The sequence below is a fragment of the Tiliqua scincoides genome, chromosome 4 (genome assembly GCF_035046505.1).
Source record: "Tiliqua scincoides isolate rTilSci1 chromosome 4, rTilSci1.hap2, whole genome shotgun sequence".
In the NCBI taxonomy this organism is placed as follows: domain Eukaryota; kingdom Metazoa; phylum Chordata; class Lepidosauria; order Squamata; family Scincidae; genus Tiliqua; species Tiliqua scincoides.
Genome location: NC_089824.1, coordinates 166,635,280 through 166,658,885, shown reverse-complemented (window position 1 = coordinate 166,658,885; position 23,606 = coordinate 166,635,280). Strand labels below are relative to the sequence as shown.

Here is a 23,606-nt window from a genome sequence, read left to right as displayed (position 1 = left end):
CTAAGGACCGGAGCTGGCAAGGACTTCGGCTTTGTGCTGCCTTCAAACCCGGCCACAGCTGGTCCCCCAGCGCAGAACACGTTCTCTCGGTCCCAGTTTAATCAGTCTCCGCTGCCCCATTCAAACCAGAAGAGTTTCGCGCCGTAGCCAATCAGCGCTTTGGGAACTTTAACTTTTCAACCAATGAAAGCGCAGGGGTGGAGTCAGAATCTTCGCATTAGAAACATCCTAGTCAGTTGCTAGGAGACCGACCGAACCCCTCAGAAAAGACCTCGAGGGGCTCTCCTGGGCTGAACGCCCCCAGGCAGGCAGATGGCGGGGGTGACCAAAGCTCCCAAGGAGCCGCTCGACCCGGTCAGTCAGAACAAGATCTTCTGCGAGACAGTCCGGAAGGAGCTGCGACACCAGCGCCTGCACACGGAGTACGCGATGAACCCCCTCATGCAGGGTATGGAGGCGATGGGATGGAATTATGGAGACGGGGGGGGGGGGAGTAGGGATTTTCCCTTAACGTGGATGACTCTCCCCTCCCCATAGCAGAGCACACGCGATACAAAACTGGATAATCGAGGTTGGGGCTAATGGCTTCCTACCAATAACTACTTAGACTGTAGTCCTACACACTTACCTGAGAGTAAGCCCCATTGAACCCAGTAGGGCTTACTCCTGAGTAAATAGGTGTAGGACTGTACTGTCAGCTTCAGCCTCATGAACCCGATGAAGTTCATGGATGTGTGCAATGTGCATGTACCTATGTAAAAAATATGGGGGGCACCTCTACATTAGACACTACCACCAGTACAGAAAGTTCACACCCTTGGCTAGTACCCAAATTGACTCCTGATATACCTGAGAATATGTATCACAAAGTGAGCCTTGATGCCCAAACAGAAATTAGGACTGCAAGCCTATGGAACAGTGTTTCTCAAACTGTGGGTCAGGAACCACTAGGTGGATTGCAAGTCAATTTCAGGTGGGTCTCCATTTATTTTATTTTTAATATATCAGACATACCATGTGACTGCTTTTGAGGAAACATTACAGATCTGTTCTTTTAACAGGCTACTAGGTATATGGTTTTAACAATGATAAATGGGGCTTACTCCTGGGTAAGTGTGGGTAGGATTGCAGCCTAGGATTGTTAAAAATTGTCATGTTTGATGCCACTGGCCAGCCATGACATCACTTCCTGTGGGTCCTGACAGATTCTCATTCTAAAAAGTGGGTCCCAGCCCTAAAAATTTGAGAACCACTGCTATGGAGAGTTGGGTGTGCTGAAGTGCATAGGAGCAGGCTGCATGTGGATGCATAACTCCTCACATTCTCAGTTCCAGACTTAATTCAGTTGGAAGCTATAGGAAAGCAATTTGCTTTTATCACCTTAGCAGACTTTATGTACTTTAATATACAACCCAAACTCAATCAGGAACAGGAATTTAAACAAAATTGTAACATTTAAAGTCCTATCCCATCTGACTCTTACTTCAGAAGCCAATCTTTTCCTGTAAAAGGAACAGCAGGCTTTGACAAGTTCCCGTGCTGTTTGTGCCAAGTGTGTACATCATCCAGAGCACATCTTTGCTCAACTACAGAATTCATCCAGGGTTTAGATCAGGGGTCTCCAAACCCCAGCCCGGGGGCCAGATGCGGTCCACAGCAAGCCTGTGTCTGGCCCACCGGCAGGCTCTTGTCCCCTGAAAGCCTCTGGCCCACTCAACTGAACACGACCAGAGCTGTGCTCTGGTTGTGTCTGGAGGGTGTTCTGAGGGCCAGAGAGGTTGAATGAATGAATCCATTCATTCATTTATTCACTCATCTAAGTTCCATCTCTAGTTTATTTATTTAAATTTTATATTTAAATTTTTTTCCCGGCCCTCAAAACAATGCCAGATAATTGATGCAGCCCACTGGCCAAAAAGTTTGGAGACCCCTGGTTTAGATAGAAAGAAAAAATACAATCAGTTTTGAGCCTCATTAGGCTTCCTGCCCCTCCACACTGCTGCTTGAGGTCTACTAGTGACTAATTTCCATTTTTTTTTTAAATTTTGCCTTCAAGTTCACACCATAACCAGAAAACCTAGTTCTTGGCATGATAACATAGAAGAGCCTGCAGATGGTAAGAAACCTTTGCTTTTAAACGTTTAGTAGTGAAGTAAAAAAAAAAAAAATCAAGACTGTTTAAGAAATATTTCCAGCAAATCAGAGAAAAGTATAGCCTATCTTTGCACTCATTGTAAAATGCACATTGATGACACTTATCAATAATGATAATGCACTGCACCCAGTCTAGACTTAGTAATTCTGTGTCAATTCTTTAACCCAACAGATAAGTTCCTGAAACTTATTCATCATGCTGCTCTTGAACCTCCAAAAAAATACACAGAACCACAAACCACAAGCCAGGAAATTGGCTGGTTTTCCACACCTTTGGTGAGTGGGTTTTCAAGAAGTTTATTTATGTAGAGACAGCTGCCTGAATGGCGGGATCGAGGGATTGCCACAGAAGTTCCTAATCAAATATCCTAAAAATCCTAGCCCTTACAGCTATGGAGTAAAGTGCTGAAAAGGTTCACAGGATCCTACCAACAAACAATCAGAAACCAGAGATTTCACCAGATATAGAGTTTCAGTTAAGTAGTGGTTAGCGAGTTGAACTCAGCACACCTACCTTCAAATCCCTATTAGGCCATAGATATTAGTGGGTGACCTTAGATCAGTCACTCTCTCTCAGCCTAACCTATTTCACTGGGTTGTTGTGAGGATAAAAGGAAGGGGAGGAGCCATGTATATTGCCCTGAGTTCCTTGGTAGAAAGGCAGCCTGTACATGTGAAAAATTGTTTCTTTCTTATGCCTGATGTTGTTTATACTATGCTCAAACTCTCTGTTGCAGGTCAGTATAAATCGGAATGACCCAAGGCTGTATTTCCCATGCCGGAACTCTGAAATCACCAAATACATGGCTGCCATGTGGCGCCTGAAGGAGATGTCAAAAGATAAGAGATGAGGACACCATAGGGTTTAACCGAAGGAGACTAGAAACTTAATTTAGTGGGGGTTGATCTGCACTGTCTCAAATGCTTAGCAGCTACATGAAACAAAGCAGAGCCCTAAGGCAAGGAAGGTAGCTCAGTGTTGGAACACTTTCTGTTTACAGTAAAACTGTCCCAAAACTTTATCTGCTGCTGTACCTGCTATATTTATTTATGTAGAAGTCCATTTTAGAGAAGTTACATAGAACACAATCCGCCTCCCCAAAACAGTTTACATGAGAAGCAGCAGCTTGTGAAAAAGTGGTTGTGGCACACCACTAGCCTCTGTGGCTAAATAGGGGAGAGGGAGTCAATGCCTTTAGCAGAGGGAATCATGAAGTAGCAGAGGTATGGGCGTTGCTACTTCAGTAGCTACATGGCTTCCAAATGGGTAGCAGCACCTGATGCACAAGCACTGTTGCATATGAGCTGCAGAGAGAATTTAAGGGATCAGCAAGCTCCTCCAAATGCCACCAGAAGAGACCTCCTAAAGAGAATATGGCTGAAGTATGTACTGTAAACTTTCAAAACTGTTTAATTCATAGTCTTGCATAAGGAGACTCAAGAAAGACCAAGTCAACGTGAAAACAGAGACAGCAGGAAGCTACTGCTGACAGTCCATGTCCAAACACTGGTGTGTTCAACACTAGGTGGTATTGTCTGTTGATTCTGTAGCAGGCAGAATGGCAAAGGAGGCCATTACCAACATCAACATATGGCTGCATGCCTACACTCTGGAAGAAAGTAAGACTTCAGAAAAGAGATGTCCACCCTCTTCATTCCTCATCGGGAACGGTTCTTTACTTTCTGCCTCATCTTTTTGCCAGGCCTCTTCTGCAAAGAAAGAGATGGACAAGTACAGAGTTAACTACCATCCTGCCACCTCCATCATATACAAGACAGACAAAAATGCCATGTGCCAGAATGAATGCTCCCTAACCCAGCTCAATTGTAGAAAGACATTCCTAGACAGCTGAATTCTCACCATGCTCTTCTAGAATATAGTTATATTACTTCCCAGGTCCCTGTTCATGACAAGTACTCACCTTGGCAACCTTTTTTCTTGCTTTCCCAGACCCTTTGTTATGGGCCACACTAGCACGGAAGCCGGACGTATCATTGTGACTGTCTCGAGTGTTCCACTTTGTGCCTTTCTTTTTACCACCAAAACCAAACTTCTGATTCTTGTATCGTCGTTTGGCATTTGGTCTGAAAGGAAAACAAACTAATCAGCCATGACTGGGTAGTATCCCACCACTTCCCAGGTTTGTAGGTTATAGTCCGCACCTCAGGCCAAATAATCTGCCTGCCATGCCTATTCTGAGAAGAAAATACGTCAGACTCTGATCTGCTTTCTTTTAAGAAATGCCCCCCCATACTTCCAACTTTGTCGTATTTTAAAGTAAAAGCTTCTCATAGTGCAATTCTATTCATACCTTCTCCAAAGTACATTTCACTTTGCTACACAGGCTTACTCCTGGGTAAGGCAGGCATAGGACTGCAGCCTCATTCAGCATCAAGGTTAATGGCGAGAACAGCAGGGCAGCAGAGGCCAATTTATGTTGTCTATATGTATGAATGGCACTTGTGCCAAGGCTCTGATTCTCAGCAAATCCCAGGCTAAGTCTTCAAGCTTGATAAAATCTGGAAATATTAGTCCCAAATGTTCACAATCATAGATTTACAGTGCAATCCTGTGCCTGTCAACTCAGAACTAGGTCTCATGGAGTTAAATGGGACATATTCCCATGCAAGTGTGCATACAATTACAGCCCTAGCTCTTTTCAAATTAATTACTGTAGAACACAAAGTTTTCCTTTGTCCTTTGGAGAATCACAAACAGCCCACCCATATATTTCAAGCTGATACAAGAACCAGAAACCCATACGCTTTAAAAAAAAAAAATTGACCAGAATATCAGGTTCAAACTGAAAAAAAAACCCACATAAATACACATTGAAAGCTGAATATTGTCTCTCCTTTACTGGTTCCAAAATTTGTGTTATTTGGTTCAAAAGAAACAAAATACAGTGAGCCTTCAATCTAATGGATAAATGGAGGAAGGGGTGACCAATGATACTGAAAGTCAATTAAATACAGCTGATTTATGATAGTGCATCAAGGCACACGCAAAACATATATAACTAGTTTTTAGTTATAGGGCAGGAGGTTGGTCTAGAGGGTAGAACCTCCCTTTGCCTGAAGATAACATCCGAAGGTCACCAGTTTGAGACCACTGGCACCATGAATGGCAAAACCTTAAAGTAGCTGACAAGCTGAGCAAAGTTATTCCACCTGTAAGCATCTTGGCAGCCCTTCAAGTGAGAGATAAAGGAGCTGCATGTCAGCCTGCGTGGGAGGAAACTGGAGGCCAGAATGTGATACCAGATCAGCAAAAGATCTATGTGAAATGTGGTTCTTGAAAGATAGAACCTTCTTCAATTGTAAAAATCCCTACGGGGATTTAGAACAGCCTGCCTATGTAAACCGCCTTGAATTAAAATCTGAGGACCAAGAAAGGCAGTATATAAATACCTGTATTATTATTATTAGTTTTTAATGAAAAAGGCAAAACTTGTTGAGGCTTCACTGAACAAGTCTTGCTTCCTGGGTCATACCCTTTCTTTATTAGTTGATTTCCAGTCCCCTCCTTCTTCTTGCCTCGAGAAGCTACTGGCTGCTCCCCCTCCAGAAATTCCAGTTTGTCTGAGAGACCTACATAAAGAGCAGAATGATAGAATTGCATTAAAGCCAACCCATAGAAACCCCAGAATAATTGCTGTCTGAAAACTACTTTTAACCCTAACTGATGTTATCTATGCACAAAGCACATTCAAACTGCTCTGTGATCTTTCCAACAGTCTCACATTCTAAGTCATAATTCCCATTATAGAGATGACAAGTAGTTAGTCTGGGGAGTTTACATGATAAAATAAAACAGATCATATTGTGCTAAACACAAATATAAGACAGTGACTGATTACTCAAAGTGATTCAAATAAGAATATAGTAGTTGCATTGGGAAAAACAGATGATGCAGCCTACTCTTCATTCTGGCATTAATATGTAATATACAGTAATATATTTATGCCTAACATATTGCCAACCATATCCGGCCAGGCTTGTAAAATGAAGCCAACTACTTTTAGAGATAGTACATAAATGCTTTTGCGTAGAGATGTAACTAGATCGACAGGCTACAGAGCAAGACAATGTGTTTGTAGCAAGACTTGGTGGGCAACAAAAAAACAGAGCAAAACAGGATTAATTGCTGAGACTAAACACTGCACGCTACAGAAAGGGCTTCCCTGGTGGCAAATACTGGCGTGTTAATCCCATGTCCAATTATAAATGAACTGCAGGCACAACCTTACCATCCAAACTTACGACCAAATTACTTACTAATCAAACTATCCTAAGCTTAGCATTCAGGACCAAGATTAATTGTCCAATTCAGACTTCAAGATATGTCAGCGTATGTCCATGTATGAAAGGCACAAATTATGATCACCCCACTAGTGCATAAATCTGCTGATGAGTGTGCCACAGATGCCAGTGCATAACTTGAAAAATGTCATGCCAATGTAACTTGGAAACTGGCACGAGAGGCCCAAACTGGGAGGAAATTGTGGTGCAATTTCCAGGCACGAGAGGCCCAAACTGCGAGGAAATTGGGGTACAAAACTGGAAGTGGAGCGCGATTGCTCTACTTTCACTTCAAACCAGCTGGGGAGTCCTGCAGGGAGCCCTGCGCGAGTGCCTGCAGGACTCCCCGCACCCCCAGGACAATGCTGCAGGGACTGGTGAGTGCATCCCAGTCCCTGCAGCCTCCCTGAGACACACGATCCTGGGGATCGCGTCACTGCCTTCCCCCCTGCCTCCGCTGCCTCCCCCTCACAAGGACTTACTGTGCTTTTCAAACTCCTGGAGAGTGATAGGCTGTAGGTGTAGGTGATAGGACTGCTATGGTATCCTTGTGTTGTCTGTGCATGCACACACAAGGTCCTTGGAACATCTCCCCATAGTTGGTGCTGGTGGTTTTTGCCACATTGCTCATTCCTGGTGGCTGCTCATTGGTCTTGTGTCTGCTTCCTGCTCAGGTCATCCTGGCAGCACTCCTCTGGTCACCAGCATTGGGGCTGGGCAGATGTGGCGATTAGCTCTTTGGATGTCGGACCAACATTGCACTGAAATCAGGATGCCACTTCACAGATGACAGGCTGTATCACTATTTCCACAGACACTGGAGACATTACTGGGAAGGGCTGCACCAGTGGGGCATTGCCTGAACAAGCTTAGGATATAGCAGGTGTTACACTGTTGGCACAGCATCCAAATTGGATTGGACCATACTAATATCCAGTGGGACAATCTTTTACCACAGAGGGCTATGCTTATCTTGCTTCTGCTATGCAGCAGTTTTTCCACAAGTTTTTAGATGTGGAGAAACATGTTTCTACATGTTTTTCCACAGCACAAACTCCATATCACATACTCCCCTTTGCAAGGCTTCAGAGAAAGAAAAAAGAGCAGAGTGCATACCTTTCTGGTATTTCTTGACTGCATGCAGCATCATGGACTTCTCTTTCTGCCTCTTCTGCAAGACCTCAGTTTGTACCTATCAATAAGAAATCAAATATTAGGTTTGCCCCCTCTTCTGCCCCAGTCCTTTCCAAAAGACTCCCCTCTTTTGTGCATCTCTGTAAAACACACACACACACACCAGGCCCAACAAAGCTTAGTTGCTGTCTGAAATTTTGCTGCACTTCTGTGCAGTATGTACACACCACTACCATCTTGCACACCCAGTAGTGGCAGCTCCAGCCCTTGCTGCTGGAGAAAGGAGGGGGGAAACCGCCACTGCTTCCTTATCCACCTTCCTGCTTAGAAAAGCAGCTGGGCAGGTAAAGAGGAAAAGGCAGCCTTGAGCCCACTCCCCACCCCAGCTTGAACTCCAGCACAACCTCCTTTTTCCTCATCATCTTGTTCAAAATAAACAGGATAAGCAAAGAATGCTCATTCCGTTTAAGTGAAATAGGAAGACATGGAGGAAGCGGTGCTGGAGCTGCTTTCCTAAAACCACAGATGTAAGGTGTGTGTGTAAGGTGTGTAAGGAGGTGGCAGCAGCTCCACCCCCTTCCCTTCTGGATGAGGAGATGGACTGCTGCTACCCATAAGTTTAGAGAGTGAAGTGGATCAATGAATGGCATAGCAGGGGGGATGAAAGGCAGGCATAAGGAGTGGGGGGCCCCTCATCACTTTGCTGCTCCCCATAACTTGCCAGCACGAGCCTTTCATTTAGCATCACGGGTGGGCCAGCCCTGATTGTGTGTTAACGCTCAGGAGCTGGATTCCTCTCCCCAAAATATCTACTTTCCAGACCTCCAATCAAAACTGTCCAAAAGTATGCCCTTGTCCTGAAACTCAAAGGGCCTCCCTATGTGCTCTTCTCTGATTTTCTCCTTACCCTTTTGCCATATTTTCTCAAAGCCCGGAGTTGTTTGGCCTTTTCACTCTTTTCCATTGCTTCTTGTTTGCTCTTCAGCTTTTGCCGAATCTAAATTAGGAGATAGCAAACAAACATAGTGGTTATGCAAATGAAGGCTTCTGAAGCTAGTGGCTTTGAACCATTGGCATCACCAGTTCAATAGACAGGTTACAGTTTTGGATCAGAGAACGAACTACTAAGATGTCCATTATACAAGTTAGTTTAAAAAAAATAGTTTGATCAACCACACATCTTACTTTTTGCATTTGCTGATCAGATTTTGCCATCTCTGCAAAATAATCATCCGGTCGCTTAGTGAGTATTTTGAGCTGATGCAGCCGAGGCAAGGCTTCTAGAACAGATGCTTGGGCCTGATGGTAACTGAGAAAACAAAAGACAGCATATTAAAATTTTTATATCTTGATGGCAGCTGGCATCCTTTCATGGCTTTCATCAGTTTTGGACAAAATAGTTGCAGTTAGATGGACTTCTCCCATCTAACATGGTTGTAGGTAGGATGCCTAAAAGGAAGGGTACGGCCTTGTGGGAGCCACATTCACATCTCCCAGGGTGGGACTTCAACCCTTATCTCCTGCTTCTCACAAACCTATCGGACAGATCAGAGTATTGCTTTCTATGAATTTGCTGCTGTTGTAACGTATATTCATTTTACTTGACATGGCTCCTTTCCCATTCCTTTGTAATGTGTTTACTTCCTATACACAGACACCGATACAAAAGAAGCACAATTGAGAGTAGCAACTCTCTTGCAGTTAGCTGGTGAATAACAACTATTCAACCCAACAGAGCAATACTTCCGGCAGTGGTTACTGATCGCTCCCTTTTATGTTTGTTCATGAGCCCTTTTGGGACAAGGAACCAGTTTTGCATTCCTTTTGCTATGTAAGCCACTTTATTAACTTTCAACCCAATCCTAACCAATTTTCCAGCACCAATGCAGCAGTGCCAATGGGGGGTGCGCTACATTCTGTGGTGGAATCAAGGAGGCCTCCTAAAGGGAACATCTGTCATATGCCATGTAATAACCACTTCTTATATAATAAAGGTTCCCATGTGAAGGATGTTGTAAACTGACAACACATGATGTGCTTGTGGGATGAGGGGCTCTACTCCTAGGGATGATATGAGAGTGATTGTTGGTGTTGCCATGTTAACCTTGTTTCTAAGCTATTGTTGTGCTGTTGCTTCCACTGCTAAATGCTCAGAACTGCAATTATGTTATGCTAGACCTTGCTCCCCCACAATGGACACCCAGTGTCCTTTAGGGCTACTAAGCCTAAAACAACATTTAATAGTGTTTGTCCTTTCTAGGGGGTCAGGACAAGTAACAGCCATCTTACAGAATAGAAATGATCCTTGTTCCTAAACAGTTCACAATCTAGGTGAAAATAAGACAAAAGATCACAAAATATTTAGTATGTATTTAGTATAGCCCATTTAGTATGTATTTTCAGAGATACTTCAAGTATATGCATGTCCAGTATACTAGCAGGTTCCTATATTTGTGCAGCAGGCAATAAAATGGTGACACAAACAACCTAGAAGCATGTAGCTTGCATAGATGCTACAATGTATATACTTCCTGTATATATATACAATGTATATACAACAGATGTTCTGTTGTATATACTGATAACAATGCAGCACATCAGGCTCACAAGAAAAATCTCTACCTCATATACAGACTTACAAGCTCATCTCTCTCTTGAAGTCATCCTCCGGGTCGGCAGCATCATTTTGAGGCACGTGACTAGAAGCTGCATTTGTAGGCAGTTGAGAAGTAACATCAAGCCGTTCCACCCAAGTTAGATGCTTTTGAAATTCAGACAGGCACTGCTTCAATCCATCCTAGAAAAAAAAAAGTCAACTGTGCATATGTGCAACACATAAGATCTTCTGTACTCTGACTAGCATGTCAAGCAATACAGCACTAGGAGTCTGTAGGAGCATTCCTGCCTACACAATTCCCCCAAACTATTAGATTCTCTTCAGACATCATATACACTGTTAAGTGTATCCTATCAAGTGTATCCTATCAAATAACTATAAGAAAAAGAAAGTACCACATTCAGCTTCAACACCATGGAAGCAAAAACCAAGGTAGATGCAGAATTTTCCTATCAAATTTTACACTTGCATTTTAATGTTATGTTACCCAATTCTACAGCCAAATTAATGGCAACATTTTGTATTTTCTCTCATCTCCAACAGGTCTCTATAGTCCAAGCAGGAGAAGCAGCAAATGTCCTACAACTGGTATATGATATCTAATGGAAAGGCAAGGTCCACCCACAACAGAATGTTCTGGTTGCCAAGTCCAAAGTACAGATGGAACCAAGCAATTGATCTGTGTCCACTCTATTCCTATAAAATTCTATATTTATATCATACAGATGCTCAATATGGTAACACACAACAATCCCACATAAGCCTCAATTGCCCAGCACTCACCACATTGTTGAAACGTTTTGGTCTTCCCTCAAGCACAACATTTAGGCCTGGCTTCAGTGAACCTTTAGAAAACGCCTCCTGGAGCTATATTGGAAAAAGCAAAACATTAGTAGATTCCCAGAAAATTGACACACCCAAATATTGGAGTCATCCACCCACACCCCTTTACAACAGAAAACAACAGGTGACAAAGAAAACATACAACTGAGCACAAAGAGTTGATGAGCGGGAGAAGGGTTGAAGCCAAATCACTCAACCTACAGATTACTAGGAAGTGCAGCTCTATATGTCTAACCCTACATGAGCATGTATGGCTCGAAGTTCTGAATAGATACTACACTGTGCCACTGATGGCTGGCACAGCATAATGGGCTAGGAGTGTGAGTTACCAAAACCCTAGCTCAGTGACGGCGAACCTTTTAGAGACCGAGTGCCCAAACTGCAACCCAAAACCCACTTATTTATAGCAAAGTGCCAACACAGCAATTTAACCTGAATACTGAGGTTTTAGTTTAGAAAAAACTTATACATTAACATCTTTTACCTACTATTACTTGTAACCTGTAATGAACTTTTTCTCTAGAAATTTGTTCAATCCCTTCTTAAAGGCATCTAGGCAAGTTGTCATCACTGCTTCCTGTGGCAAAGAGTTCCACAGACTAATTACATTCTGGGTAAAGAAATATTGGCACGGAAGGGGTGGCTGCAAGACCTTGCCGCTGCTTATTGTCTCAAACAAGAAAATGTTTTTTTTAAAAAGCCCTACCCACAGAAGTGGGCTCTAAGGCTGTAATCCCAGCCACTCTTTCCTAGGAGTAAGCCTCATCGACTCTAATGGGGTTTACTTCTGAGTAGATACGCACAGGAGTGGGCTCCAAGGCTGCAATGCCAGCCACCCTTTCTTGGGAGCAAGCCTCATCCACTGTAATGGGGCTTACTTCTGAGTAGACACACACACTGTAATGGGGCTTACTTCTAAGTAGACACGCACAGGAGCAGGCTCCAAGGCTGCAATGCCAGCCACCCTTTCCTGGGAGCAAGCCTCATCCACTGTAATGGGGCTTACTTCTGAGCAGACATTGCACAGGAGTGGGCTCTCAAGCTGCAATCCTAGCCATGCTGTCCTGGGAGCAAACCCCATTGACTATAATGGGACTAACTCCTTAGTAGACATGCATAGGATTGGGCTCTTTAACTAGGAGCAACCCCCCCCTTTTGACTAGGGCTTCAATCCTACCCTCACTTTCCTGGGAGTAAGCCCCACTGACTACAATGGACCAACTCCTGAGCAGACACGCATAGGATTGGGCCCTCAGGTTGCAATCCGAGCCTGGGGAGCAGACCCCAATGACTTTAATGAGACTTACTTCAGGACCAGCACCATGTACAGGGCTGGCTCCCCAAAGCCTGCAGCAGCTTCGCTGTGCCCACTCTCATGTGGCATGTGAGCTGCCCGCCTTACCCCAGACAGGGGAGGGAGGAAGTGCTCCCATTGGGCTGCTGAGCAGAGGGCCTCTCAGCCTTCCTCCTCCCCGGGTGGCCTGGCTAGATGGGGTGGCCTGGCTAGATGGGGTGCCTTGGGAGCATCATCAGCCCCGCCTGATCTCCCTCTTTCCCCGCTGTCCATTCCTTTCCCCTCTTGGCCTCACCCCTTCCTCCTTTGCCCTGGCTGCTGCCAAGCAGGAGGAGGCTGGCTTTGTGGCTGCGCCTCCCAGGGTGGCGATCCTAGAGGCACCCGCCTGGCCACTAGGGCGATGGCATGTGTGCCCTCTCTGGCACGTGTGCCATAGGTTAGCCACCACTGCCCTAGCTCAAATCTCACAAGAAGTCTTCAGCAAATCACTGTTCTTTCAGCCTCAGCCCTACCTACTTACCAATACGGAGACAACAAAACTAGTCTAACCTTACAGAAATGTTACAGATCTGTAATATTATTGAAATAATACATGAAGTATTTTGAATACTTTAAATGCCCTATATATGCCAGGTAATTATTAGTGTGCGCTCTTACCGCTATCACCACCACTGCAGATTTCAAGTCTTGGAATTAAGCAAAAATGCCCTAGATCAGTGTTCTTCAACCTTGGGGTCAGGTCACCAATGAGGTCGTGAAGCCTTAGTTGTGGGGTCACCACAACTGACAAGAATGAAAAGGGTTGATGACCACTGGACTAGAGCACCACCAGGTACAGGGGGAGGCAACTGTTGTATCCCTTCAGGTACCAGGAGACTGTGCCCTACTCCTGCCCAGGTTCTCAGCAATTGTGCTAAAATAGCTTTCACTAGTTTTAGGCTCCATGATAACTTTTTCTTACTCTAATATTGATATTTGGCTACAGTGAACAATAGTGGGAGGGTGTGGATGGACAGGGTCCCAGACGGGAGGTGGGACCAGTGGTGGGTTCCCCTCTTATACTTTTATTTATTTATTTGGTGTCATGGCACAAAAAAGGTTAAATAACTTCAGATGAACCGAAGCAGGGCTTCACCAGTCAATAAAAAGAGCCCAACACAAGCCATGACAGACTATTATAGAAGCTGGCCTCAACATACGACCAGTATGTAAATTATTCACAGCCAGGAGAACTCAGGCTGCTTTTCCTACTTTGTGAATACAGCCCCAAACGCACCTCATGGTCAGCAATAACAGACTCTTCAGAATCTGACGACAACAACAAGTCTTGGTCCATGTCCAACCTGGGGCACCACACTGCGTGCTTCGGGATGACACGACTCCTCCTTCACCGAGCTGCACCGGGAACAAAATTAGGCAGAAATCCTATCCAGTGGTTCTCAAACTTTTAGCGCTGGGACCCACTTTTTAGAATGAGAATCTGTCAGGACTCACCGGAAGTGATGTCATGACCGGAAGTGACATCGTCAAGCAGGGAAATTTTTCACAGTCCTATGCTACAATCTTACCCACACGTGCTCAGGAGTAAGTCCCATTGACTGTCATTGTTAAAAGCATATACAGTATGCCTGTTAACAGTACAGGTCTGTAACACTTCCCCAAATGCTGCCACATCCCATGGCAGCATCACGTCTAATATATTAAAAATAAAGTATTGAAATCAATGGGGACCCACCTGAAACGGGCTCGCGACCCACCTAGTGGGTACCGACCCACGGTTGAGTAACACCTTCCTAGGAGTAAGCCCCACTGGACGTAATGGGGCTGGCTTCTCAGTAAGACACGCAAAGGATCCACACTTACTTGGGAGTAAGCCCCATTGACTAAAATGGGGCTTACTTCTGAGTAGACACGGCTAGGCTGGGGCTCTAAGTCGGGCAGCCCCTTCCATCCTCGAGGCGGGGGGGGGCCGCTCAGTCTGTCACACTCTCTGCAGGGACCGGCCCCCCTCGGGCCACAGAGCCGAGCCCGGGGCGTCCCTTTCCCTCCAACCCGCACCGACTCACCTCCCAACAGCAGCGCAACCAGCCACCAACACCACCACCACGAGGACTGGTCCGGCGCCACTTCCGGTCCCCCAGGCAGCTTCCGACACACGTACTTCCGCTTCCGTTGCGACCAACTTCCCCCGGCTTCCGGGACGCCGTCTCCACGGCAACCGGTGCTACAGTCTTCTTGGTCGTGTGCTATTCGCCCCCCCCCCCGTGTCCCTTTCCGTGAGGGCTCAGGGAAGGCCTGCAGGGCGGAGGCCGGGCGAGAAGGGCCCCTACTAACGGAGGGAGGCCGGGCGAGCTGCAGGCCGAGGAGGCTGTTGAGGAAGGGGAAGGGGAGCCCTGGGAGTGGACGGGCCAGCCTGGCTCTCTGTCTCCCTCCTGGGAGCGGACAGGCCAGCCCGGGGAGTCTCCTGGGAGTGGACAGGCTCCCGGTGAGCCTGCCTGGGCTCTCTGTCTCCCTCCTGGGAGCCCTCCACTCTCCAGGGTCCACTCCAGGGACCCCAGGAGTGGACAGGCCAGCCTGGCTCTCTTCTCCTGGGCACCTGCCTCTCTCCTGTGAGTGGACAGGCCAACCTGACTCCCCCCCCCCTTTGGTGTCTCTCTTCCAGGCAGCGCGGCTGGCTGAGGCTCAGGCACCATGTCGGTGATCGTGGCACAGTCCCTGCACATCTTTGGCTTCCAGTCTCGAGTAGCGAACAATATCTGCTTCTTCGATGAGCAGATCATTGTATACCCTGCGGGGAATTGCTGTGTGAAGTATCACATAGAACAGAAATGGCAGAAGTTCATTCCAGGTAAACCTCCCCTTCCCCCCCTTTCCTCGTGCCCAGCGATGACATTTTTAGGAAAACCCGTGGAGTTTTAGGGCAATGACCCAGTGAGCGATGACGTTTTCCCTCTGCAACTCTAAAACCCCATGGGCAGAGCAGGCCAGGGCAGTGCTTCCCAAATTGTGGGTTGCCATCTGATTTTGGGTGGGTCACAAAGGACCAAGCAGAGTTTCCAGTGTAAACGCAGGCAATAACAGGCAACTAACTGCCTCTCAAGCCCAGATGCTGTTCATAAACAGGCTGATCAGATGTCATAACTGCAATAGAGGACTAGGCACCCCAAAATGCAGGACATCCAAGAAAAATGTAGGACGTGACAAAATAAAAGCTAAACACCACTCTTATATTGATTTCACATGGTTAATTTAAACACTATATTACTAGATTGTTAAATTTAAAGCTATATTGCATATAATTAATTGCAAGAAGGAGGACATATAAGTTCTTTTCCAGGACACAAGGGTAAAAAAGAGGACATGTTCTGGAAAAAGAGGATTTCTGGTCGCCCTATTCATAAATCAGGTAGCTGCTAATTACTCTGCGAACAGCTCAGCTCCTGGAGTTTGCAAGAAAACTGCTAATTGCTCTCCAAAAAAGCTCAGTAGTTGTTTTGCAAACTGCAGGAGCCAAGTTCTTTACAGAGCAATTAGCAATTTTCTTGCAACTTGCAGGAGCCAATTGCCCTAAAAAAGCTCAGCTTCTGTAGTTTGCAAGGAGCTGAGCTCTGAGAAATATGTGTAGTAGGTGATACCTCCTCATAAAGAATTTTTTAAAAGCAGAAGATTTTGTTTTTGTTTTTTTATTTTTCTAGTGAGAAATGGTAAAGGAAGGAGAGCATTTGTTAAAGCTCATTAGGGCTGCCTCATTAAAAAAATGGGTCTTTTTTGTAAATAAAGACATATAAATAAATTAATTAATTAAATTTTAGATTTATTTGAAGTCTCATAAAGCTAGGTGGGTCCCAATAAAGTGTTGTTTTAAAAGTCCTGGTGTTGAAAAGTTTGGGAACAACTGCGATCAGGCAAGGTCTTTTCTGCAGTGCATTTTCAGCTGCTGTCTCTTCATTTTGCAGAGTTTATGCATTAAAGGTGTGCTGGATGTTACTCACAGAGTCACAAACTAGTTGTCATGATTTGGTTTTGAATATGGTTGAAGTGTTTGTTCAGAACATAGGATATTCATAGGATATCATAGGATATTGACAATGGAAAGCATAGTAAAAGCTAGTAGCAAACCTCAAATTTACCCTGCTGAATGTTTTTGAGATATAAAATATAGATGTTATTTTTAGACATGTTCACAATTCAGTTGTTTGCACACATCTTTGGAACTTGCTAGGAAAATGGCCTCTTTGTCCCTAATCATGTTGCATCTAGGTGTGAATGAAGCACAAACGATATACTTTTCCAATTTTATTTCACCGAGTAGTTTCCTAAAATGTTATTTTGAAGTATCTGATATTGAGATGAAGGTTCCACAGCATTGGAATTTGCTGGCATTTTGGCCTCATCTTATGAAAACAATATTACATCAGGCTCACATTAGTTTTTTCTTTGTGTTTTACAGGCTCAGAGAAGAGTCAAGGGATGCTGGCACTGGCCATTAGTCCAAACCGACGCTATTTGGCCATTTCAGAGACAATGCTAGATAAACCTACTATCACAATCTATGAATTGTCATCTGTCCCATGCAAGAAGCGGAAGATTCTAAACACCTTTGATTTTCCTGTTCAGGAATTTGTCAGTCTGGGTTTTTCCCCTGATTCCAAATATCTGGTAGCTCAGACAGGACCTCCTGAATCAAACCTTGCCTACTGGATGTGGGAAAAGCAAAGAACAATGGCAATTATCAAGGTTGATGTTCAGAACAGTCCTCTCTATCAGGTAAGGTGGAAGAGAAGAACACTGTCCAGTGGCAGGAATCTCTTCTGAGGTCCATTTTTATACTTGTACTGAGGGACATAATCAAAATAAGCATAACCACTAGTCATTTACCTTAAATGAAAAAGTAGGGCCCCAGCCACCGAGGACCCCAGTAAAAGAAATTGCCATTTGGAGATGTTCTTGGAGTGAAATCCCAGATCTTCTGTTCATGTTGCATGTCTTCATATCTCCATAAGGCCTGAAAACTGAATTGCTTATATGCACAAAATAACAAAAAGGAGGATTCAGTGAGTAGTGCATGTCATATGCACATAGTGTTACACTTGGCTCAGTGCTGCAATGTTCCCTGTTGCAATGGCCTGGAAACAGCAATATTTTTAAAAAAACTACACAATAATGATCACCATTTCAAGAAAAAAAAAATGAACAGCAGCATGTATATTAGGACTACAATGGATGTACTGTACTAGTATTGCTAATTATTATTATTATGATACTGTTGCCCTTTTATTGCTTTAGCCCTTAACTAAAGTTAGATCTTTACTGGGATTGCTGAGGTTGACTTCCATCATGTGCTTTAGTGACATTTTTGTTGTTTGTTTTTCTCTGTGTTAAAATATAAAGCCAGTTAAGTGTTGAAAGTTTCTGTAAGGATTAGTGGAGATAATTCATTTCTCCTGTATTTATTTTCTTAAGAGAAAGATTTTTGTATGACTGTAATCTAATTTTAGGGAGCCAACAGATGATAAAAATACTTTGCGTTCTGCTGGTTGGTATGAGTATACTTACTATAGTGGCATTTTTGCCTTGCTTACAGGAAAAATGCAGAGTAAATGCTTGAAATAAATTACAGTACATTATGATGCGACCATTCCCCCTTTATTTTGAAGTCTCCTGTTCCTGTGTTTCCCTTGAATTCTGTACAGTTTGGCATATATCCTAAGTTTCACTCATGGAAGCTACTTCTGCACAATTTTCCGTAATTTTCCCTTCCTACTACAGTCCTTAACTCTTTTCCCAAGGGTCCACTAACCCTCGAGCAGCTTTTTGAGGGGCTCAGAGAGCTGCCCTGAAGAAAGGGAAGATAGCTTATGCAAGTGCCACTGTGTTAAAACTGTTTAGGATACAGCCCTTTACATTTTATAACACTGTGTTGTCCTGTGGCCTTCAAATATTCATCTCCACTGGTTGACAATTGTGCACAAATCTCCCTTAAGTCAGCAGTTCTCAAACTGGTGGGTTGTGACCCACCAGTTCTTGTAAAGGTTCCCATGTCCCTTCAAGGGACGTGGAAAGGGGAGAGGCAGTGAGGTGATCCCCAGGATCGTGTTGCTAAAGGGGGCAAGGGGGGGTACTTTTATTCACACAGGGTTGCGGGACATTGCAAGAGGTGTGGAGAGCCCCACACAGGGCTCCCTAAGGCTTGGAACATTCAAAACAAGCGAACGCAAAGCACTTCCAGTTTCTAGGAGGTGCTTTGTGTTCACTTGTTTTGAACATTCCAAGCCTTGGGGAACCCTGCAGAGGGCTGCGCAGGGCTCCCCGCACCTCCTGCAACGTCCTGCAGCCCTGTGTGAATAAAAACACACCCCACCCCACCCAGCAACGTGATCCTGGGATCACATTGATGCCCTTGCCCCTCCCCCTCAAAGACTTATTTAGGAGTAAATCTCCTAAAAGTTTGAGAAACACTGCCTTAAGTAATAACTTGTGATCTGTTGCTTTCCAGGTCAGCTTCAATCCACAGGATAATACCCAAGTCTGTGTTACAGGATATGGCATTTTCAAACTGTTCAGATACACAGAGGGAACCTTAAAACAGACCAACTTTTTGCGAGGGGAGCCCCAAAACTATCTGTCACATGCCTGGCTCTCTGAAGAGAAGGTGGTTGTAGGTACAGACACAGGCAAACTCTACTTATTTGATTCTGGAGATCTACGCTGGGAGACAAGTATTGAGCGCAAGGAGGTTCCCAGTGAAACAGAAAAGGACAAGGAGGAACAACCACAAGAATCAGAGAGGTGAAGCAGTCTTCATGCTGCTTAGTTTGCAGTAGTCTGTGTGGTTCAGAGATGAAATAGTGTGTTTCGGTAAAACCTGGAAGTCCTGGGTTGAAGTTGGATCTTGGTCATGATTGTGCTGATGACTTTGCACAAATCATACCCCAATCCTAATAGGGCCTTGCACTGCCAGGCCCTAGCATTTTCCTTTATAGGCACCACAAAATGCAAAAAGCTATTCAGCGCTGCTAGAAAAAGAGTCCCACCACCTGTAGGTCAGTGTAAGGATGGGGGTGGAAGGAATAAAGTGGAGAGAGGAGTGGAATGGGTGGGACAGGGGCAGATTGTGGCTTGTAAGGGAGCAGTATTGGCAGTGGGGCTGACATCCTTCTTCCCAACTTTGATCCACCTTTCCGGACCACTCAGATTTTTGCTACTTAAAGTAGCTGGTGCTGGTTCAAGTAGACCCATTTGGGTGGTGGAGGCTACTCTCAGGCAAGGGAACAAATTACCTGAAGGAGACCTCTAGAACCTGAAACTCCCCCGTGGAATGCAGTGCATGTTCCAGCGGCGTGGCTGCATCTGTGGGGGGGGGACTTAGGTCGGATTGAGCTGCCCCATCTTTCAATTTTGGGTCACTATTATCCTCATTTTACAACAGTACCATCTCCCTTACAAAGTTATTGCAGACCAGTTGGTTTTGGTTCCCTGTCCCCAAAGGGTTCAACAATTAATTAATTAATTAATTTTTTATACACACACACACACACACACACACACACACACACACATATATACAGAAGAGACACCAGGAACAGCCACCGGAAAGTATGCCATGCTGGGGTGAAGAGGAACAATTGCTCTCCCCCTGCTAAATATATGAGGTCACCGCTTTAAAAGTTGCCTCTTTGCCCTGTTAGCAGGGGTTTCCAAGTGTTGTCTTCAAGTGGCATGTTTAAGACTAAAATGTTGGTCTGTTCCAGATATTTTAGGAGGATATACTAAAGAAATATAAATATAAATTTATGTACTAGAGAAATATTAAGACTGAAATATTGGTCCTTTCCAGATGTTTTAGCACAACGTACTAGAAACATGAAGCTTGATCTTAAGCATATTTACTTAGAAAGAAGTTCACTGAGGTAATCTTAGTAAATGTGCACAAACAATTGGGAAGAACATTGTGTTAGTATTTGGATAATGGCTCAACAACATTAGAATACAAAAGGTTTTTTAAAGAAAGGTTCTTATTCTTGCACAAATCACAACTGAAATTTGGAACTTGTTTGACTTTTCTGATTGCTTCTGATTAATGATCTTTCTTCTCTTTAAAGCCTTATTGAGTTTCCTGCCCCCAGTTCCCCTGAAATCTCCAGTGAGAAAATTTGTGAATCTGAAATACAGCAGCAAGCATCTCTGCCCCGAGTTTCTTGTATTGCTGCATATTCCAAAGGCTTTGCTTGTTCAGCTGGTCCAGGCATCATTTTACTGTTTGAGAAGTCAGAAGAGAGAGAAGGCTACAGAGAGAGTCGAGAGATACGGGTAGGTGTTAGGACTTGGATGTAGGATTCTTGACTTAGCTATGAGTTGATTACACTGTATCAGGAATTCCGAAACCCAGAAACTTTTTTGAACACCAACATGACATAACTTGTCCTAGGGCACCAGCCGACATGTATTCATTAAATAACAAGAAATCATGAAGGAGAACAAGAAATCAAGAACAAGAAATCAGAGTACACAATACACAAAATTATTAAAAATATTCTATAAAATTACCTTCGGGCTATATGTATACGACACATAAATGATTTTTGTGTTTATCCTTGGGTTTCATCCCCCAGATATCTCATTATGTTTATGCAAATATTCCAAAATCCAGGAAAATCCAATGTCTAAAACACTTCCAGTTCCAAGCATTCTGGATAAGGGATACACAACTGTGTCTTATAGACCAGACTAGAACAACTGAAAAAGCTGATTCACATGGAGAGGCTGAGACTGAAAAGTTTGTTGCCATGTCAACCATTTGGAGGATACATACAAACACCTGAAATTTGATTGTTCAAGTTGCTGAGGAACCACACTCACCTAATTTTGGTCATGCATACCTTGTTTCCTGCAAGATTTAGCTCAGGAGAAACCGGTTTTCTTTGCTTCTGGCATAAATCAGCTGTGCATAATAGTTATTAGCTAGCCCTTATTATACTAAGGGCGCAATCCTATCTTGCTCTGGGACAGGCAAGTCAGGAGGCTTGCACTGTATCCAGCATGAGATAGGGCTCCACAGTGGCTCAAGTGACCTCAGGGCACAAGTCCAAGGAGATGGAGCAGCTTGGGAACAGGGGTTGGGATCTGGCATAACAGCCGGATCCCAGCCCCGCCTCCTGTTCCCCACCCGCCTGCCCCCTGGACCGTTCTCCCCCCACCCTGGAACGCATCCTTCCCACCTCCTCTCCGCCCACTCCAGAGCCTTGTGTTGGCTGAGCTCGGCCGATGCAAGGTTCGCCCCACAAGCCGCCACAGAGGCTAGATGCAACCTCTGTGTGCCAGTGCACCTTTGTGTGTTGGCATGGCTTGCTCTAAAGGAGGCACAAACATACTTCAGCATGTTTGCGACCCTCCTAGGCTGGCTCAAGGGACTTGCGCCAGCCTAACTTGTACTTTGGATTGCGCTGCATGTAACCACTTCCCCCTGAAGTATTTTAAATTTATTTAAACCTTGAGGTTTTTTTAAGCCATCAAATGAGCATTTAATCATATAAATTTGCAAGCAGTGCTTGAGAAAATTTTAGAGGGAATGCACCTTGCCTGAAGCAAGTGGGGAGGGATGAAGATAAAATCAGTATTGCATTCAGGGGCATAGATGATTGCTATTTGAGGAATGAAGGCAGGAGCAAGCCACACTCATGTGTTATAGTTTATAGTTCAATAATTAGCAAGTAAATTTAATTTATTTATACTTGACATTTTTTTGTTTTTAAAAGCAAACAATTTTCTTAAATTGGCATAAAAATGTAGAAAAGTACAATATCTCCTTAGCATTTTAATTCATTAGCTAACTAGGGGCACAATCCTGAGCACCCCTTGGGCCAATGCAAGTCTTGGGCCAATGCACCAGCCCAGTACTGTTGCAAAACTGCCATAAAGCACTTTTATGCTGACTTGTGAGTTGGGGAGACTGACATGAAGACACGCACTGGCCTCCCTGCACCAGAGCAGGCCCTGGGCCCAGTAAGTTCACACCAATCTTTCCAGGCTGGCGCAAGGGTCTGGGGGGCGTGGAGAGTGAGGGAAGGAGGGAGGCATTTTGGGGCAGCGGAGAGCGGGTGGCATGTGGTCTCTTGGGCAGACGGCAGGGAAGTGGGGGCGGGACCAAGATCCGGCACTTATACCAGAGCCTATCCCTGTTCCTGGGCAACCTGGGGCAACTCTGGGCTGCTTGGATCTGCATCACCTCTTTAGGTGGTGCAGATTCGAGTAGCCCCATTGAGGCTGCTGCAGCTTTACCCAGAGTAAGGGGAAGCAGTTCCCCTTACCCCAAGCGGAGACACTTTGGCCCCAACCCTGCCTTGCATGCAGGGCAGGTTAGGATTGGGCTGCTCTTTGTTCTTTCCAAATAGAGTCACTCAAAACTGTGTTGCAAGACATTTTGTTATATTATTCTCAAAGATGGAATCAAGTGCATGTTCTCACAACAGAGAAGCAGGAAGCTATTCATGCTTATTTTTTATTTATTTTATTTTAGTATTTCATTATTTATACACCACCTTTCTCTGTTGTTTAGACAGATTCAAGGCAGTTATCATGACCAGATGCTAGTCTAAGCCACCATGGGGTTTTTACAAATATATTCTGTAAATTACAGAACAAACAGCAGTTTGGATTCCCTGTAGGCAAAGAAGTTCCTTTTAATTTCTCTGCTCTGCTCTTAATGGAGACAGGAAGAAGAGACAGACTCCTGCCTTTTGGGGCTTGGAGCAATTCCTGTCTGTTTCATAGGCCAGGTTTGTGTCAGCCAGTTAGAGATTAACTTTTAAAAGGTTAAATTATTTAAGCATCTCAAGGTACTGGTCATTAAGATCTTTTCACACACTCCAGAGCATTGCTAGCTAGTATGTCAGACACTCCTTTACAAGGCATTCCTATATGTCTTCTCATAAGTAAGCTCCCAAGATGTCTGCTACTGTATAACAGACTTTGGCTGCAATCCTAACCACACTTTCCTGAGAGTAAGCCCCATTGAACAAAATAGGACTTACTTCTGAGTAAACCTGGTTAGGATTGTGCCCTCAGATTCATAAAGAAAATACATACAATTGTTTCTTAACATGATCAGGATTCCTAAATCTTGTTGAAATAAATGAATATGATTTACGTGTCTCATTGATATCAGTAGTGCTTAGTTCATAATTAACTTTCTTCAGATTCAGCCCACACACATACAAGCAGTTGGACAGTTGGGATTGGGATTGTCCAGGGTCCTGTGACCAG

At 44.4% G+C, this 23,606-nt stretch overlaps 3 protein-coding genes across 6 annotated transcripts in view; 2 read left to right on the top strand and 1 right to left on the bottom strand.

Annotated features, from left to right (window-relative positions):
- The first annotated feature begins 312 nt into the window (after window positions 1-312).
- On the top strand, window positions 313-3,005 carry CFAP144 (cilia and flagella associated protein 144). Its single transcript, XM_066624368.1, has 4 exons — window positions 313-448; window positions 2,057-2,116; window positions 2,327-2,430; window positions 2,892-3,005. The coding sequence occupies exons 1-4, from the start codon at window positions 313-315 to the stop codon at window positions 3,003-3,005; spliced, it is 414 nt and encodes a 137-aa protein (XP_066480465.1).
- Window positions 3,006-3,542: 537 nt separating this feature from the next.
- Window positions 3,543-14,495, bottom strand: EBNA1BP2 (EBNA1 binding protein 2). The gene is made up of 10 exons (XM_066624367.1): window positions 14,411-14,495; window positions 13,621-13,739; window positions 10,991-11,074; window positions 10,230-10,387; window positions 8,776-8,899; window positions 8,498-8,587; window positions 7,573-7,648; window positions 5,649-5,745; window positions 4,077-4,239; window positions 3,543-3,864 (listed from the first exon to the last, which is right to left on the bottom strand). The coding sequence occupies exons 2-10, from the start codon at window positions 13,678-13,680 to the stop codon at window positions 3,814-3,816; spliced, it is 903 nt and encodes a 300-aa protein (XP_066480464.1). The 5' UTR covers window positions 13,681-13,739; window positions 14,411-14,495; the 3' UTR covers window positions 3,543-3,813.
- Window positions 14,496-14,526: 31 nt separating this feature from the next.
- The window catches only part of CFAP57 (cilia and flagella associated protein 57), a 28,953-nt gene continuing 19,873 nt past the window's right edge, over window positions 14,527-23,606 (top strand). For 3 of the 4 annotated variants that reach the window (XM_066624248.1, XM_066624243.1, XM_066624249.1), the window contains exons 1-4: window positions 14,621-15,192; window positions 16,795-17,111; window positions 18,841-19,133; window positions 20,447-20,654. In XM_066624248.1, the coding sequence (XP_066480345.1) occupies window positions 15,036-15,192; window positions 16,795-17,111; window positions 18,841-19,133; window positions 20,447-20,654 (975 nt within the window). In that variant the 5' untranslated portion in view covers window positions 14,621-15,035. Of the gene's footprint in view, window positions 14,566-14,620; window positions 15,193-16,794; window positions 17,112-18,840; window positions 19,134-20,446; window positions 20,655-23,606 lie in introns of those variants that run through there. The other variant, XM_066624247.1, reaches the window with a different exon arrangement.

Bases quoted from the DNA above. Each gene is read 5' to 3' on its own strand.
- CFAP144 (XM_066624368.1), top strand. From the start codon at position 313: ATGGCGGGGGTGACCAAAGCTCCCAAGGAGCCGCTCGACCCGGTCAGT. The intron at 449-2,056 runs GTATGGAGGCGA...TTTGCCTTCAAG, and splicing joins GATGAACCCCCTCATGCAGG to TTCACACCATAACCAGAAAA. The intron at 2,117-2,326 runs GTAAGAAACCTT...TTAACCCAACAG, and splicing joins CATAGAAGAGCCTGCAGATG to ATAAGTTCCTGAAACTTATT.
- EBNA1BP2 (XM_066624367.1), bottom strand. From the start codon at position 13,680: ATGGACCAAGACTTGTTGTTGTCGTCAGATTCTGAAGAGTCTGTTATT. The intron at 11,075-13,620 runs GTGCGTTTGGGG...TTTCCAATATAG, and splicing joins CTGTTATTGCTGACCATGAG to CTCCAGGAGGCGTTTTCTAA. The intron at 7,649-8,497 runs GTAAGGAGAAAA...TCTTATTGATAG, and splicing joins TGAGAAAATATGGCAAAAGG to GTACAAACTGAGGTCTTGCA.